We start from the raw sequence: 17,500 nt of genomic DNA, 5'->3' as shown, positions 1-17,500 counted from the left end.
TTGTTTGTTTGTTTGTTTGTTTAGGACAAGGGACGAAGAGACTAACGACAAAATGCAATCGATGAGTGTCTCTTTGGACCTCGAGGACGATCGTTTTGGCAGTTACAGCTTCAATTTGGTCTATTCTTAAACTGAAACAAAATGAAAACGAGGACAAACGCAATGATTATTTAAGTTTTATAGTTGCCTCAGAGGAAATGGAAAAGGACAAACATCTACCTGAATATAAATTAAATCATGCAGTTTTCTGTTGTAATTTGTAGAAAATAATTGAAATATCATTAAAACTTAAGTTATTAATGTTGATATGCAATAGTTTGAGTCGCGTCTGGAGACTGAGGGCAAAGGTCGCCGTGTAAATCATGCATTAAAGCCATTAATATTAACGACTAATTAATTAAAGCATCTGCAGCGACAGCCTGTGGCAGCTTCAAGGCAAAAGTCAACGAATGATGAGTTGCCACGACGACGCGTTCATGTTCGTGTCATTCACAAAGTCTGGATGTTACGTCATTCGTATTGTGTTTTCTTTTGTTACAAATGAGAAAGAAATGTCTGGATTATCTTATTATTGTTGTTACGATATATTATTATGAACAAGTTACAAAGTGAAATGACTTCAGCTCTGATTATTGAGAGTTATAATAATCCAGGATAAGGCTTTATTATTTAATCTGTCACTTATTCAAGAGCTGATGAACTTTTCCCTCCAAATCACAGTTCAATAATGTTAATATATATATATATATATATAAGTCTTTTAATCCTGTCTACTCGACTATAAAACCTGATCATAGTTGTACTTTAATGATCATAATCGTTACCTAGACAACACAGACTCGAAAACACAAACAAAAAGAGCTTTTTTACAGCCGCATTATTAAATCAAATGGCAAAAAATGTCGCAACTATGTCTAATAATAATATACTACCTATTTATTCATCTATTTATTTACTGTTTATTCATCTACCTATATACATATCTATTTAATTATTCATATATTTTTAAAGGTATTTGTGTATTTATTGATCGATTTGTCCTCGTGTTTCTCTAATTACGACGTTGTTTGGTACGTTTGTCGCCGTGGCAAATAATCATCGTCGTTTCTCATCAGTCGACTTGCAGTTTGTGACGAAAATTGGACAATTAAAAAGTAGTAAAATGACAGGAAGTAGCGCTACGACAGAATCCCTCCGTGATGTCATCAAAAAGTGCCGTTCCATCACAAATGCAGAGTCAATTTGCACGCGACTGACACCTTTTTATGACAGTTCAAACAGCAATTTAACAAAATAAAAGTGTCGTCAGGTGTAATTATTTGCCAAATCATAAATATTCTATGATTTAAAAGGATTCTGGCTCATGTTCTGGTTGCTAAGTAACAGTTGTGGAATCACCTTTATGTCATACGTCAAAGCAGGAGGTGACATTATAAACGTCACCGAAACCAGGAGAAAAAGTCTGGCGGTAATGCAACAATTGGATGCCAACCGCCATAAAACAACAACAACAACAACAACAATAACAACAGGAGAAAAACAGGCAAAAATATGGAGTAAATTCTTTAACATAATCACAATGTTTCACTGAAAAGTCGAATGTGTCGAATGGACTTTCCCTTGTCGAGAATTAAGATTGTGATTTACAAGCCCATGGAAAGGGCGTGGCACCATAATCATTTCTATTAAACGATTTGGACATTTGAATTCCTTGGAAGCAGATGAAAAGATAAACCTGTTTAGATTTGTTTAAGCAAATACAACAGTTTAAGGCCTCGAAACTCCAAATTCCTGCTGGTCTGAGTCATTAAACGCGTCACAGCCGCTTTGTACGACTTGTCTGGACGTATGCAGTATTTGTGTATTCAGAAGGTCATAATAATCAGTCATAATCGTGTGTGGAGGGCGTGTCGTCCTGAAGTCGTAAAGTTGAAGAGAACGACAGGTTTAAAATGTTTAAGTCTCTGATCTCTTTGTTTTGTGAAATGACCACTTTGGATTTGGAATAACTTTGATATTGTGACATTTGAGCAAATCTTTTAATCTTTACCTGGAGTTTGGCCAATACACATTCTTGAGGGGATTTTGTGTGTAAAAGTAGTGCTGGAAAGTAACAAAGTACAAAAGTAAAAGTATTGTTTTTGAGTTCAAGTCCTTCTTTGAGGAAAAAAGTAATACATAATAAATAAAAAATCCCCCAAAAAATCGAAATTAATGTTGACTAAAAATCAACACCATTTACTATTATTATTATTATTATTAGGCCCAAGCGCCACAAGCTGGCGAGAGGCCTATTAATCTCGTAAGGCCGTGCGAAGCACGGCTGCGAAAGTGCTCACGTAGTGCGCACGAAATCGAGCGCGAAGCGCTCGCCCACTTCCAAACACTCACTAACGCACTCCTTCACTCACGCACGCCCCGTGCATACTAATTAGTAGTAGGTAAATGGAACATTACCGTTGTAAACGGGCGAAGCCCGTGCAAAAGTGCGCACTAAACGAGCACTTTACATTGGGATGACATCCCCATATAAAGCACTCATTTGCCCTAAGTAGCTCACAAATACGTTCCCCATCTCTTTCCGAAAATGTATAGTTTATGATATTTGAAAAATGGGAAACATTGTTTTCGCATCGGAATATTCTTCTTTCTTTCTTCTTTCTTCTCGGGACCAACCCCCCTATTTTTCACCCAGTGAACATTGACGAAAAGTCACAAAAATGTGCACACCTCTAAAAATCGTGCCTCTCTACATTCTGGCTATTTCCCTTTTCTAAAATAAAAAAAATTGGCGCGTCAGCGCCCCCAAATGTACCAAAAATGCATTGAAATAGGAAATGACCCAAAAAAAATCTGATCGTAGAATCATGAAATTTGGCGCAGAGGTAGATGGTGACAAGAGAAGTAAAAAATATTATTACGGCAACGCCGTCCACCCAACCAAATGTCGGCCATATTGGTTCAAAAATGGCTAAGCATGACTCGGGAGTTTTTCCAAACGTCGTACTTTTACGAACTCCTCCCAGGGCGTTGGCTCTAAAAAGCTGAAATTTGGTGAAAATGCTACTGAGGAGTGGGACATCAAAAGTTATTCAAATTACATTGATACTTGTCACGGTCTCTGTGCGGCGAAGCCGCAAACTTTAGAATTTCAGAAATCTCCCAAATTTAACATTTCTGCCGTTTGCGCAGATAAAGTCCGAATTGCGTCAAATTAGAATCAGTTGTTAAACTCTTTGCCCTAAACCTACTTGAAGTGAAATTAATTAATTTGACGCCACAGCGCCCCCTACAGATTTTATATGGAGGTTAAATGTTCAGTTTTGCAAAATTATATGAAATTTGACACACAACTCAATTTTGGCATCCCCATCAAAAAAGTCAATGAGACCCATGTCATAATTGTTATGGCGTTGCCGTAGCGATGACCAAAACCTTCCATGTTATTCCAATGGGGAAATCGCCAGAACATGTTTACACTTTAGACTTTCACAAACTCCTCTTAGGGCGTTAGCCCTATTAACCTAAAATTTGGTGAGACTCATCTTCAGGGGTGGACCATCAAAAGTTATTCACATTTTTATTCAAAGAGTCACTGTGTCTGTGCGGCAAAGCCGCACATTTTGCCAAGAATTCAAAATAAAATTGCTTTTTGATGGTAAAACAAAGGGGAGAAGATGTGACAGCGTCACAGATTCAGCAGTAGGCGTAATAAAAAGAACGCGCCCCCTCCTCTTGCGGTGTGGCGGCGGCGTGGCGAGGGCCGATCATTGCCGCTTGCGGCTATATTTATTATTACTATTATTTTAGAATTTTAACACAAAAATAGACTAAAACTCTCCTCCTGTTTGTTGTTTGTTTCCATGGAGATGTCGTCCCTTCAGCTGTAATATTCCACAGTGTGACATTAAACTCATCTTTCACCAGGAACAATCATCACATTTTTACTTTCTGTTTCCATGGAATCATGCAGCTCCAGAAAGTTACACACTGGGCTTTTTACTCCAATCGTCTTGTTTTACTCAGTTTTAGAAAACAAGACGTTTCAACTTCCAATCCGAAAATCATGAACCGCAAATGTCTTCTCCTGAGCTCTGATTGGTCCTGCCCAAAGGGGAGGAGTCATAACTGAAACTTTCCTTGACACTTTCACATTTACAGCTCAGCATTTTAAAGCCTTGTGAGGTCCGGCCACCTCCACCTCAGAGCTTTCAAATGCCTCATTCGCATTGGACAGGTTTGATTTCTGCCGAGGTCTCATGAGGCTGTTGTAGACTGAGGGGAGGCAGCACGTCAGACACTTTTCCTATTGTTCTTTCCTAAACCGCCTCCTTCTCTCCTCGTTACAACCATCTCTTCTCTCGTTTTAAAATCTCTCCTTCAGTGTCTTCAAACGTGTGATTCGCTGCGTTTAGATGAAGCTGTACAGCCGATTGCAGACCAGAGTTCTAGTGTCTTCTGTGTTGATCGTCTCTTGTGTTTTGTGTATCCAAACAGGTTTTCTCTTTTAATATTCTGTCAGTGTAATTGTGTATTGATCCAGGAGTGGTTCATAGTGAGTCAGGTGTCAAAAGTATTCATTTGGACAAAGTTTTAAGCTCGATTCCAATCCGCAAAAAGTAAAACTGTCAAAACTCGGAGCTGGAAACCCAGACTGAGCAAAGGTTGAAGCTAAAATGCAATCTCACCCGAGTCCCTGTCCAGGTGGAATCGCTCCCCCTCGTTGCCCGACACGATGCGGTAAACAACCGGATCGCCGCCGTCTCCGCCCGATGACGCCAGGCTCACGACCTCCGACCCCACCTCGAAGGACTCCGGGAGCCGGGCCGTGTACTCGGCGCTGGAGAACACGGGCCGGTAATCGTCCAGGGAAACCACGTCCACCGCCACGGTGGTCAGGGACGAGAGCTGCCGAGGAAGGCCCCTGGACACGCCGGAGGGTCAGGGTTAGTTATCTGTGCGGACGCTCGTTTCTACGTCCGGGAAATGTAATTAAACGTGACATAGAGTCTGCAAAGGCGTCCAAAAGTATGTCGTTTAAAAAACTGCTGTGAAATAACAGTGAATAACACGGTCTTAGGCTGTGAAGAATATCTATGAAAATGTATTTACCATATTTTCCAGAATATAAGTTGCACCTTTTTTCATAGTTTTGGTCGGGGTGCGACTTATACTTATATTTATACTTATATACTTATACTCCAGTGTGACTTATATGTGATATTATTTGTTATTTTCACACTTGCAACCGCATTTCATCCTCCAGTGCGACTTATATATGTTTTTTTCTTCTATATTATGCATTTTTTGGCTGGTGCGACTTGTACTCCAGAAAATACGGGGTAAGTTACAGATTAAAATGTAATATATTTGTTACATTGTCGAAATAAAATGTACAATAATAATAAATAAAAGTGCAACAAAAGTTTAAAAATGTAAAACAGCTTTGTGTTTGTATTGTTTATTATATATATATTTAAATCTCACTGATTAGACACGTTTTCCGATTTTTCCTCACTAATGTTCCACAAGTACCACAAAGTATAAAGTGTTGGTTTGAGGAAAGTAACTGTATTCTAGAACTGACTAAACGTTACTAGTCGACTATAGAAAATACTCTTAGTTGTATTTTGATCATCTGGACTATATACACTCTAAAACACATACAAAAGCTCATAAGAAAAAACTATTTCTGATTTTCATCAATAATACGCTTTCTTCCTCGCTCTAGATGTCTTCAGTCGTCGCATTTCAACCTTTATTTGATTAAAATATTGTATAAAATTCTCAAAATGCAATACAAATAGTTGATATTTGCCGCTCTACTTTGTACAGAGTAACTGTTGTGTACTACGGCTACTGACGATGGCGTACTCTCGGCGTACCTGTCCGTGGCTTTGACTTTGATCTGAAAAGAGGGCGGAGCCTCAGAGGTCAGAGGTCGCTCCAGACGCAGGACTCCAGAAAACTCATCCAGAGAGAAGAAGCCGTCGTCCCCGGAGACGAGCGCGTACCGGACCTCTGAGTTTATACCTGTAGGAGCAGAGAGGGAGTGTCACGTGTTGTTGGGTGTGTGTGTGTTTGTTTGTGTGTGTGTGTGTTTGTGTGTGTGTGTGTGTGTATGTTTGTGTGTGTGTGTGTGTGTGTGTGTTTGTGTGTGTGTGTGTGTGTGTTTGTGTGTGTTTGTGTGTGTGTGTGTGTGTGTGTTTGTGTGTGTGTGTGTGTGTGTTTGTGTGTGTGTGTGTGTGTGTTTGTCTGTGTGTGTGTGTGTGTGTGTGTTTGTTTGTGTGTGTGTGTGTTTGTGTGTGTGTGTGTGTGTGTGTATGTTTGTGTGTGTGTGTGTGTGTGTTTGTGTGTGTGTGTGTGTGTGTTTGTGTGTGTTTGTGTGTGTGTGTGTGTGTGTGTGTTTGTGTGTGTGTGTGTGTGTTTGTGTGTGTGTGTGTGTGTGTTTGTCTGTGTGTGTGTGTGTTTGTGTGTGTCGCACACGCCCACACGTTTATGTCACACCGTTAAACAAATTGTCCGTGAATTTACGATCATAAAGAAGAGCGCAGTGTGTGACCGGAGGGTGAGTTTTTCTTTCTCCAAACACTAAAGATTAAGATTAAGATTAGACATGAAAGGTTATCTAAATGTAATAATTTAATTATTAAAAACACAGTCGAGCTTGTTTTCAAATCTATTAAGAACACAATGATCAAGGCCTGGTTTAGTCCTGGTTTAGTCCTGGTTTAGTCCTGGTTTAGTCCTGGTTTAGTCCTAGTTTGGACCTGGTTTAGCTCTGGTTTACTCTTGGTTTAGCTCTGGTTTGCCCTGGTTTAGCCCTGGTTTAGTCCTGGTTTAGTTCTGGTTTAGTCCTGGTTTGCCCTGGTTTAGCCCTGGTTTAGCCCTGGTTTAGTCCTGGTTTAGTTCTGGTTTAGACCTGGTTAAGTCCTGGTTTAGTCCTGGTTAAGTCCTGGTTTAGACCTGGTTAAGTCCTGGTTAAGTCCTGGTTAAGTCCTGGTTTAGTCCTGGTCTAGACCTGGTTTAGTCCTGGTTTAGTCCTGGTTTAGTCCTGGTTTAGACCTGGCTTATTCCTGGTTTAGTCCTGGTTTAGTCCTGGTTTAGACCTGGTTTAGATCTGCGTCCTGGACCACTCGGCCTCCGCCGTGTCTTTTACCTCTTAATATTAACATTTTTACAGGGAAAATGAATCAAAGTGCTCCTCACTGTTTTTACAGTGTGGCTGCGACGCGTTTAATGACTCAGACCAGCAGGAATGTGATTACGACTTGATTAAAATGAACATTCTTCTTTTCATGAGGACGAAGCTTCAGAAATGACCGTTCATAAAACAGACTGAATTACAGTTCGTTATGACCGGCCCGAAGTAAACAGCTCCTAAAGGGCGCTGCCACTAGGGGGAGTCAAACCCTCCTCACGTGTCCTGAAACAGGTCACACATTGTGTTTAGCGTGTAACACTTTGACAGAACGTGTCTCTACACACACCACTTTACGAGGGCCCGGCCTGTTCAGACCTGAGCCCGGCACAACTTTTACTGTGGGATTCTGCGCCTCATTTGCATTTGACATAAACAACACAAAAGGGGAACTAGGGTCGCCCCCCCAATGCCAATGACCAGGATAATGCGGTTGTGTCCTTGGGCAAGACACTCGGCAAGCCAAGTTTCTGTCAGGCTTATTTGTCGTGTGAAGAATGAAGCGTGTCGTGTGAAGCGTTTTCTCGTCCAACGCGCCAAATAAAGGCTTTATCTATAACTCAAACTAGACGAAATGTAGGTTTAAGGGTTTAAAGGGTTTAAAGAGTTTAAAGGGTTCAAAGGGTTTAAAGGGTTTACAGGGTTTACAGGGTTTAAAGGCTTTACAGGGTTTAAAGGGTTTAACGGGTTTTAAGGGTTTTAAAGGGTTTAAAGGGTTTACAGGGTTTAAAGGGTTTAACAGGTTTTAAGGGTTCAAAGGGTTTAAAGGGTTTACAGGGTTTACAGGGTTTAAAGGGTTTACAGGGTTTTAAAGGGTTTAAAGGGTTTACAGGGTTTAAAGGGTTTAACAGGTTTTAAGGGTTTAAAGGGTTTTAAGGGTTTAAAGGGTTTAAAGGGTTTTAAGGGTTTAAAGGGTTTTAAGGGTTTTAAGTGTTTTAAGGGTTTAAAGGGTTTTAAGGGTTTAAAGGGTTTTAAGGGTTTAAAGGGTTTAAAGGGGTTAAAGGGTTTAAAGGGTTTACAGGGTTTAAAGGGTTTAACAGGTTTTAAGGGTTTAAAGGGTTTAAAGGGTTTTAAGGGTTTAAAGGGTTTAAAGGTTTTTAAGGGTTTTAAGGGTTTAAAGGGTTTAAAGGGTTTAAAGGGTTTTAAAGGGCGTAGGGCAGGTTTTTACGATGTTCTAATTTGGACTTTATTTGGTGTATTTAAACCTGTTGTACATATACATGATAGTTTTACACCGATCGAGCAGATATTTGTGGAGAAAACGTTGAAAAAGCTGTAGAAAATGACAGGAAGTGACATCTCAACAGGGACATAAAAACCTATCATGGGCCCTTTAAAGATATAAACAAGCGGATTAATCAAAAGAGTAAGTGGGAGATTAATCAATTAGAAAAATGCGGGGTCCTCACCGGTGTCGGGGTCCTTATAGTCCGGGTCCTCACCGGTGTCAGGGTCCTTATAGTCGGGGTCCTCACCGGTGTCAGGGTCCTTATAGTCGGGGTCCTCACAGGTGTCGGGGTCCTTATAGTCGGGGTCCTTACAGGTGTCGGGGTCCTTATAGTCAGGGTCCTCACCGGTGTCGGGGTCCTTATAGTCGGGGTCCTCACAGGTATCGGGGTCCTTATAGTCAGGGTCCTTATAGTCTGAATCCTCACAGGTGTCTGGGTCCTCACAGGGGTCGGGGTCCTTACAGTCGGGGTCCTCACCAGTGTCGGGGTCCTTGGCGTACAGCACTGCGATGGGGGCCCTCGCCGTGGTGTTGTCGAACACAGACACGTGGTACAGGCTGGAGCTGAACACCGGCGCGTTGTCGTTGGCGTCCTGGACCCGGAGCAGGATGTCGGCCTGACACGAGCGACCGCCGCCGTCTGTGGCTTTGGCCGCCATGTTGTACTCCACCTCCGACTCCCGGTCCAGCACGGACAGAGTGAAGAGCTCGCCTGCCGACCAGGAAGGCGGGGTTAAGGCTGTACAGGAAGTCACAATCGCCTCCGTACAATAAAGACATGTCGATTATTTTCACACTGACAACCACAAGAGGGCGCTCTAGGGTCTAAGCGACGCACAAGAAGAATCTGCACTTCCTCTTCCTCTGGAGTTTGTGGAGTTGTTTAGAAGTGACACAGAGGAAGAAGAATTCAGTGGATTTAGTGATTTGGGGTAAAACTGATGCTTTGCTAAACTTGTTAGCATGTTCTTGATGCTATAGTTTTCTGAATAACTTATACTCCAGTGCGACTTATCTATGTTTTTTTTCCCTATTATGCATTTTTTGGCTAGTTCAACTTATACTCCAGTGCGACTTATACTCCAGTGCGACTTATCTATGTTTTTTTTCTTCTTCTATTATGCATTTTTTGGCTGGTGCGACTTATACTCCAGTGTGACTTATATACATGTTTTTTTTTTCCTATTATGCATTTTTTGGCTGGTGCGACTTATACTCCGGGGCGACTTCCAGAAAATACGGCATGTGCGAGTCCAAAAAGGAAACATTTAACCGCTGGAATGGGCGTTTGCGGCTCCGTTTGGCGGCGGCTCGTGCGGACGACTGGGATCGTCTGAACATGAATTACGACACAGACGTTGAACCGAAGTGCGATGGATGTTTTTTGTTCATGTAAAAACACAAATGACAAAGGAGGATGTTATCGCTGCGTTTGAACCGCGGCGCTCAGGCGGACTTTCTGCTCCGGCGGCGACGGCCAACAAACACAGCTTTGATTTCTTATCTCTTCACGACATAGAAACATAATGAAACGAACGCTACGAAAGACAAAAGTGAAACGTTTCATCATATCTGATTCACTCGGAATAATAACACAATTAATGACTAAATGTAACAGTATTTGCCGCATGTTCTGGCAGGATCGGCGATGCTACTTGAGCTTGATAAAGAATGTAATTATCAAGATTCTCCAAATGAAAACCGCAAAAATACATTTCTATACATTTCGTTTTTTACCCTACTTAAAGTGACGTATGCCAGGGTTTTACGATTTTCTAATGTTGACTTTATTTGGTGTATTTAGTGAAGTGACATCACACCAGGGACAGGAAGTGACATCACACCAGGGACACCAGGGAGTTTATGCAGAATTTACACAAAGAAACACATTTTTTGACTCTAAACATTAATTCAAGAAAATAAAGTCGTTCTCATGTTTATATTTGTCAAATAAATACAATTGTGACATCAGATAAGTTTTGGCCCAGTGTTTGCTGGGTAATTTCCAAATGTGATGTCATCAATTACAAACAGGAAATTAAATTATAAACCTAAAAATTTTACTATTCTGTGATAACATTTTTTCGCAAAATTCAAAACATATTCATCTTAACTGTGTTTTAGTTCAATCAGTCGTCCGACCTGTAGGGGGCGCTTTAAAGGACGAAAAAAAGACAATAAAAGTTCCAGTTTACCGTAAAAAGTGTAAAGCTAAATATTTTCAGATTTTTCTAATTGAATCAGTTTTAGCTTTCTTTTCTTTTACTGTTTTTAGCAATCTTTATTTCATTATATCTATTTATATTAATCGAGGGTCATATAAAACAAAATGGCAGACATTTACACTGAAATAAACCATACTGGAAAGGACAGACTGTGTCCGTAGGGTTCTCATAATCGAGCTAAACCACCTCACAGCGTTTCGGTTCAGTTTGAGACGCGTTCCGAGCTGTGGGAGCAGCTTAACAAAACGGCCGCTTCCCCAAAACCACCCCACACTCGAGCGACAAACAGAGCTTAAAACTGGAAAACGCTGTAAAGTGTCGTATATACATAACTCGTATGACTAATTATAGATTCTAAAAAAGTAAATTAAACTATAGTGAAATGAAAATCCTTTAAGGGGATTATCCAGCTCTAATTGTTATCCTGTCAGTGATATTTTACCGTCACAAAACGTGAAAAACAGAATTTTAAAGTTAATTTTAAACTCCACGTGTATCTCTCATATTCCTAACTCATTCTGAGCATACGAAACATTCACGTGACTTTATCAGCGCTTTTCACAGGTTTTTACAGACGCGGGTAAAGCTAGCAAACATTAGCATGCTAACGCCGCACTTCCTGTACGCAAAGACAGCGCTGTGGTCTCATTTTCACTTGGTTACATGCATTTACAATAAATCTGTACAGGGACAAAACAGATTAAATGACTTTATTACATGCAAAAAGTTCTGTTTTTCATGTTTCAGAACAGTAAAGATCAGGTACAGCCCCTTTAAGTAGTCTTCTGTTGCTAAACATCCCACTTCGACCGTCGTCATCCTCGCTAACGACGAGTACCCCGCGCCCCCGAACGCACCCGGGACGGCCGCGTACCTGTCTTGTGGTTGAGGTGGAACTTGTGCGCGTCGGGGCCGTGCAGGCTGAAGGAGACCCGCCCGTTGGGGCCCAGATCCGGGTCGGACGCCGACACCTTCAGCACGAACTGGTTTATGGGCGAGTTCTCCATCACCGCCTCCGTGTAGAGCAGCTGGAGGAGGACAGATGACAGGGAGTCAGACGCCCATACAGGTGCATGGGAACCGAGCGGGTGATTAATGTGCAGACGGGGGGGGGGGAAGCGTCTGGAGGGGGCTGCGGCGTGCGTTCTGTGCGTTTGACCCGTTTTGTATCTCTGGGGTTAGACCTTGTAAGGAGAAGGCCCAGATCTTGAGCTAATCTCGGGCAGGACGGCCTCAGCTGAAGGACTTTGGGCTGTTGTTGTGCAAGTTTTTACTTTACGGGTGGAAAATCAGGGGTTAATCGATAGAAGAACCAGTACTGAAAACTAGATGCTCATTTGAACGAGTATCGACACAACAAAACACGTGAAAAAGACGCATTTGACCTTCTCGTACCGCAGTTTTAGCATGATCTTGAGCTTTGTCAGAACTAGTATGAGACAAAAACAATGAAAGTACTGTTATTATACTGTTATTCTATTGTTATTATACTGTTATTATACTGTTATATACTGTTATTATACTCTACAGTTTAAAAAAGAGCGTATTTGTCATCGTGGTATCGAGTATCAAGCCTATTTCTTACCTTGACAATAACACTTCTGCCCTACTCTTATTGTGCGCTAATAAGGTCTCTCTCATTGTGTGCTAACAAGAAGGTCTCTCTCATTGTGCGTACCTGCTGACAGTGACAGTGGGGGCCCTGTACCTGCTGACAGTGACAGTGGGGGCTGTTTACCTGCTGACAGTGGGGGCCCTGTACCTGCTGACAGTGGGGGCCGTGTACCTGCTGACAGTGACAGTGGGGGCCTTGTATCTGCTGACAGTGGAGGCCCTGTACCTGCTGACAGTGACAGTGGGGGCCCTGTACCTGCTGACAGTGGAGGCCCTGTACCTGCTGACAGTGGGGGCCCTGTACCTGCTGACAGTGGAGGCCCTGTACCTGCTGACAGTGGGGGCCCTGTACCTGCTGACAGTGGAGGCCCTGTACCTGCTGACAGTGGGGGCCCTGTACCTGCTGACAGTGACAGTGGGGGCCCTGTACCTGCTGACAGTGACAGTGGGGGCCTTGTATCTGCTGACAGTGGGGGCCCTGTACCTGCTGACAGTGGGGGCCCTGTACCTGCTGACAGTGGGGGCCCTGTACCTGCTGACAGTGGGGGCCGTGTACCTGCTGACAGTGACAGTGGGGGCCTTGTATCTGCTGACAGTGGGGGCCCTGTACCTGCTGACAGTGGGGGCCGTGTACCTGCTGACAGTGGGGGCCCGTACCTGCTGACAGTGGGGGGCCCTGTACCTGCTGACAGTGGGGGCCGTGTACCTGCTGACAGTGGGGGCCCGTACCTGCTGACAGTGGGGGCCCTGTACCTGCTGACAGTGGGGGCCCTGTACCTGCTGACAGTGGGGGCCCGTACCTGCTGACAGTGGGGGCTGTTGTCGTTGACGTCCAGCACGTGCAGCTCCACAGACACCGGGCTCTGGAAGCGTCCGTCCGTGGCCGTGATCCGCAGCGTGAAGCGCTCGGTGGTCTCTCTGTCCAGGGCCTCTTTGGCGATCAGGCCCCACTGGCCCTCGTCCACCTGCACCACCGCGAACTGGCCCAGAGGGTCTCCATCTGGGGGACGCGCACAAGGCCGGGACAAACGGTCAAGCACATTTCGAGGAGGAGAAGTCAGGACGGAAAGATGATTCACAAAAAGCAATACAGAGATTTGTTTCTTTATTGACCAGGTAAAAAACCATTGAGATCAAAATGTCTTTTCAAAGGTGACATACCGTATTTTCTGGACTATAAGTCGCATCTTTTGTCATAGTTTTGGCCGGGGTGCGACTTATACTCCAGAGCGACTTATATGTAATATTATTCGTTATTTTCACACTGGCAACCACAAGAGGGCGCTCTAGGCTCTGAGCGACACAGAAGAAGAATCTGCACTTCGTCTTCCCCTGGAGTTTGTGGAGTTGTTTAGAAGTGACACAGCGGAAGAAGAATTCAGTGGATTTAGTGATTTGGGGTAAAACTGATGCTTTGCTAAACTTGTTAGCATGTTCTTTATGCTATAGTTATCTGAATAACTGTTCATATGTTACGCTAACATACCAGACACTTACCACAGTTCTGTCTGTGCCTCATGTAGCTGAAGGTGTTAGCGTTAGCATACGTCATGTAGCTGAAGGGGTTAGCGTTAGCATACGTCATGTAGCTGAAGGGGTTAGCGTTAGCATACGTCATGTAGCTGAAGGTGTTAGCGTTAGCATACGTCATGTAGCTGAAGGTGTTAGCGTTAGCATACGTCATGTAGCTGAAGGTGTTAGCGTTAGCATACGTCATGTAGCTGAAGGGGTTAGCGTTAGCATACGTCATGTAGCTGAAGGGGTTAGCGTTAGCATACGTCATGTAGCTGAAGGTGTTAGCGTTAGCATACGTCATGTAGCTGAAGGTGTTAGCGTTAGCATACGTCATGTAGCTGAAGGTGTTAGCGTTAGCATACGTCATGTAGCTGAAGGTGTTAGCGTTAGCATGCGTACACCTATTCACCATGTTCTCTCATCTGTTATTATTTTAAACTGTTCTTGGTCTGTTCTTGGTCTTTCCCCCAGAAAATGCGACTCATACTCAAGAGCGACTTATATATGTTTTTTGCTTCTCTATTATGCATTTTTTGGCTGGTGCGACTCATAAACCGGTGTGACTTATAGTCCGGGAAATACGGTACTTTATAAACATACTAGAACGGTCGATGTTTCAGGCGAGTTTTTCGGGGTTCTGGGTCCTAAATGTGACTCCAACTCAAGCCCCGGAGAAGCCACTTGGTCGACTGCTTTAGTTTCACTCTGTTTTTATTTATGAACCTTTATTTAACCAGGTAAAAAATGTGATTGTTGAGATCGAAACCTCTTTTTCAAGGGCGACCTCGGCCAAAGTGGAATAAAATCATAAAAACATGAACACATTAACACGGAACAACAGACATTTGAGAGAGATTCAAACAGAACATTTAAAAGCTCTGGCATTTTTCAAATCCGCTTTGTGCCGGAGAGTCTCAAAATCGACACTTATTGACACTAAAACTAGAATTGAAACTTGGTTGTGTTACTTTTTAAAGGTTAGTTTTAGAACATATCAGAACTATCATCAGACCAGGCGATCATTCCTCAAGATTTGTCATTGTTTTCATTTTCTTATGTCTTTATGTCTTTATGTCTTATTATTTTCAGGTCATAAAATGTGATATGCAGTGAAATAAATGCTCTCGACGTAGTTCAGATTTCCACAAACAAAAAGTTCAGAAAAGCAGCTGATGCTTGTATTTTCTGAGCAGTCGGACCAGATTTGTACATTTCAGGGAAAACATCCAGCGCTTGAATACGTGCAACGACTTTGATGAGCGTGTAATTTACATATTTTAGACGACGGTTGTGCCTCGTGTGACTCTGAGGCTCGAACGCTGAGGCTCGTGGTGACTCCGCGTTCACTCTGTTCACTCCGCGTTTTTTCCCTCTTCACTCCGTGTTCTCTCCGTGTTCTCTACATGTTCACGCCGCGTTCACTCCATGTTCACTCCGTGTTCTCTACATGTTCACTACATGTTCACTCCGCGTTCACTCCATGTTCACTCCGTGTTCACTCCGTGTTCTCTCCGTGTTCACTCCGCGTTCACGCCGCGTTCACTCCATGTTCACTCCGTGTTCTCTCCGTGTTCACTACATGTTCACGCCGCGTTCACTCCATGTTCACTCCATGTTCTCTCCGTGTTCTCTACATGTTCACTCCGCGTTCACTCCATGTTCACTCCGTGTTCACTCCGTGTTCTCTCCGTGTTCTCTACATGTTCACTCCGCGTTCACTCCATGTTCACTCCGTGTTCACTCCGTGTTCTCTCCGTGTTCACTACATGTTCTCTCCATGTTCACTACATGTTCTCTCCGTGTTCTCTCCGTGTTCTCTCCGTGTTCTCTCCGTGTTCTCTCCGTGTTCACTACATGTTCTCTCCGTGTTCTCTCCGTTTTCACTCCGTGTTCTCTCCGTGTTCTCTCCGTGTTCTCTCCGTGTTCTCTCCGTGTTCTCTCCGTGTTCACTACATGTTCTCTCCGTGTTCTCTCCGTTTTCACTCCGTGTTCTCTCCGTGTTCTCTCCGTGTTCACTCCGTGTTCTCTCCGTGTTCTCTCCGTGTTCTCTCCGTGTTTTCTCCGTGTTCACTCCGTGTTCTCTCCGTGTTCTCTCCGTGTTCTCTCCGTGTTTTCTCCGTGTTGTTGTTGTTGTTGTTTTATGGCAGTCGACAGCCGAGTGTTGCATTACCGCCAGACTTTATTCCCCAGACTTTGTCGTAGTCCTAAAAGTTGTGTTCCAGTGCTTTGACCTCCAGTGCTTTGACAAAGCCCAAGAGGTCATGAGATGCCTTCGTCCCGGCCTCATTACCTTCGCGTGTGCGTTCCGTTCCGAGGCTTTGATACTTGCGCCGCTTTGATGAATAATTCACTAATTTGTGTTTGCGAAGCAAGATTTCTGACGCTTTCGGTCCAAGCGGAAATGTTTAATCATCACTACACGAGTCGGATACTTCACTTTTGGATCGTGCAGCGTGTTTTTAATTTAAGTCTTGAAGTCGTTTTTTTCATGATGCGCAAGTGAGAGACGGTGGAAAAGGATTTTACACGGAAAGAAGAGCGTGAAGAGATTTAATCAACAGAACAATCAAGTACGATTACTGCTGCTACTACTGCAAATATGACTATGACTACTACTTCTACTTCTTCTCTTCCAGTAATTCACCTACCACTAGATTGTTACAAAAATTGCCTTGAATTTCAGAAAGTCTATATATATTCTATTTTATTGTAATTTATTTATTATCAATTTATATATGGTAATTATGCCCTGATATCGGCACGTTTCCACTGGTTTGCTTTGGCGTGGATTGGCCTGACAGAGTCTTAAGTGAACAGTACGGGACATTTAAGACATCCGGAGTGGACGGCGCGAGGTCCAGCTTCCAAAGAGTCTGTTTTAGCTCAGGAGGAGCCGCAGTGAGGGCTACACACCACAAGGAGGCGACGGCACGACTCAAGACAGCAGAGAGCGGATAAAAACGAGAAAATGATCGTTTCAAACCGTGTTAGCAGCAGCTGTAGCATCTAACACCAACCAAACTCAATAGAGCTCGCAATAGAACGTCCAAAACCTTCTGTTACCAGGGAAACCCGCCATGTTTGTTGCTAGCGTGCTAAACATTAGCCAAAACAGTGTGGACAAAACAGCGACGAGACAACTCAGTAATACAGTCATCACTCTACAGTTTTGTGTGAACGCAAAGGTTAGCATTTAGCATGTTGAAATCCCCATTGGTTTAACATTAGGCTAACTGAAAACGCTACGATCCCGAGCTCGACACGCAAAAAACGCCGGACGTAGTTTCCTGTTTTTTCCCTCTAGATTTAGCCACTTCGCACCGCGCGCAATTACGGAGCGCTCGCGGCGAATCGACGCCGACGCGCTAATCAAAGAGTCGCTCGCTAGCGCCAACTTTGAAAAACGTTTCTTAGGTCACACTTCAGGTTCATTACGTTGTAGAGTCGTGTCCTCATTTTCCCTGCGCGTTTAAGTTAGCTTAGGTTAAACTTTAGCGTATTTATCGCGCGTGTAGACAATTTTAACTCGTGCTTTTGTAAGTAATTGGTTTGCGCTGTTTGTTCTTTCAATTTCACTCCTTTTCTTTTGTTTGTTGACCCGTTTCTGACCCCGTGTTGTGGCTGATTGAAGGTGACGTTCAGGCGCTCGTTCTACCGGTGCTGCTGGAGCTAAACAGCCTGAAGGCGTCGGGCGAGTCTCGGCAGAAGAAACTGTTT

The 17,500-nt window shown here is 43.4% G+C and overlaps 1 protein-coding gene across 1 annotated transcript in view; it reads right to left on the bottom strand.

The window, feature by feature from the left end:
* Nucleotides 1-17,500, bottom strand: part of fat2 (FAT atypical cadherin 2) — a 159,079-nt gene that overhangs the window by 50,504 nt on the left and 91,075 nt on the right. Inside the window, exons 12-16 of the mRNA XM_072440032.1 lie at nucleotides 13,069-13,268; nucleotides 11,529-11,682; nucleotides 8,908-9,141; nucleotides 5,886-6,033; nucleotides 4,689-4,924 (exon numbers count right to left, since the gene is read on the bottom strand). Of these exons, the coding sequence (XP_072296133.1) occupies nucleotides 4,689-4,924; nucleotides 5,886-6,033; nucleotides 8,908-9,141; nucleotides 11,529-11,682; nucleotides 13,069-13,268 (972 nt within the window). The remainder of the gene's footprint in view (nucleotides 1-4,688; nucleotides 4,925-5,885; nucleotides 6,034-8,907; nucleotides 9,142-11,528; nucleotides 11,683-13,068; nucleotides 13,269-17,500) is intronic.

The sequence above is a fragment of the Eucyclogobius newberryi genome, unplaced genomic scaffold (assembly GCF_026437365.1).
Source record: "Eucyclogobius newberryi isolate DKJ021-1_F unplaced genomic scaffold, fEucNew1.0.hap1 SCAF_11, whole genome shotgun sequence".
Classification (NCBI taxonomy): Eukaryota; Metazoa; Chordata; class Actinopteri; order Gobiiformes; family Gobiidae; genus Eucyclogobius; species Eucyclogobius newberryi.
The sequence above is the reverse complement of the archived record's forward strand: the minus strand, read 5'-3'. Positions and strand labels throughout refer to the sequence as shown.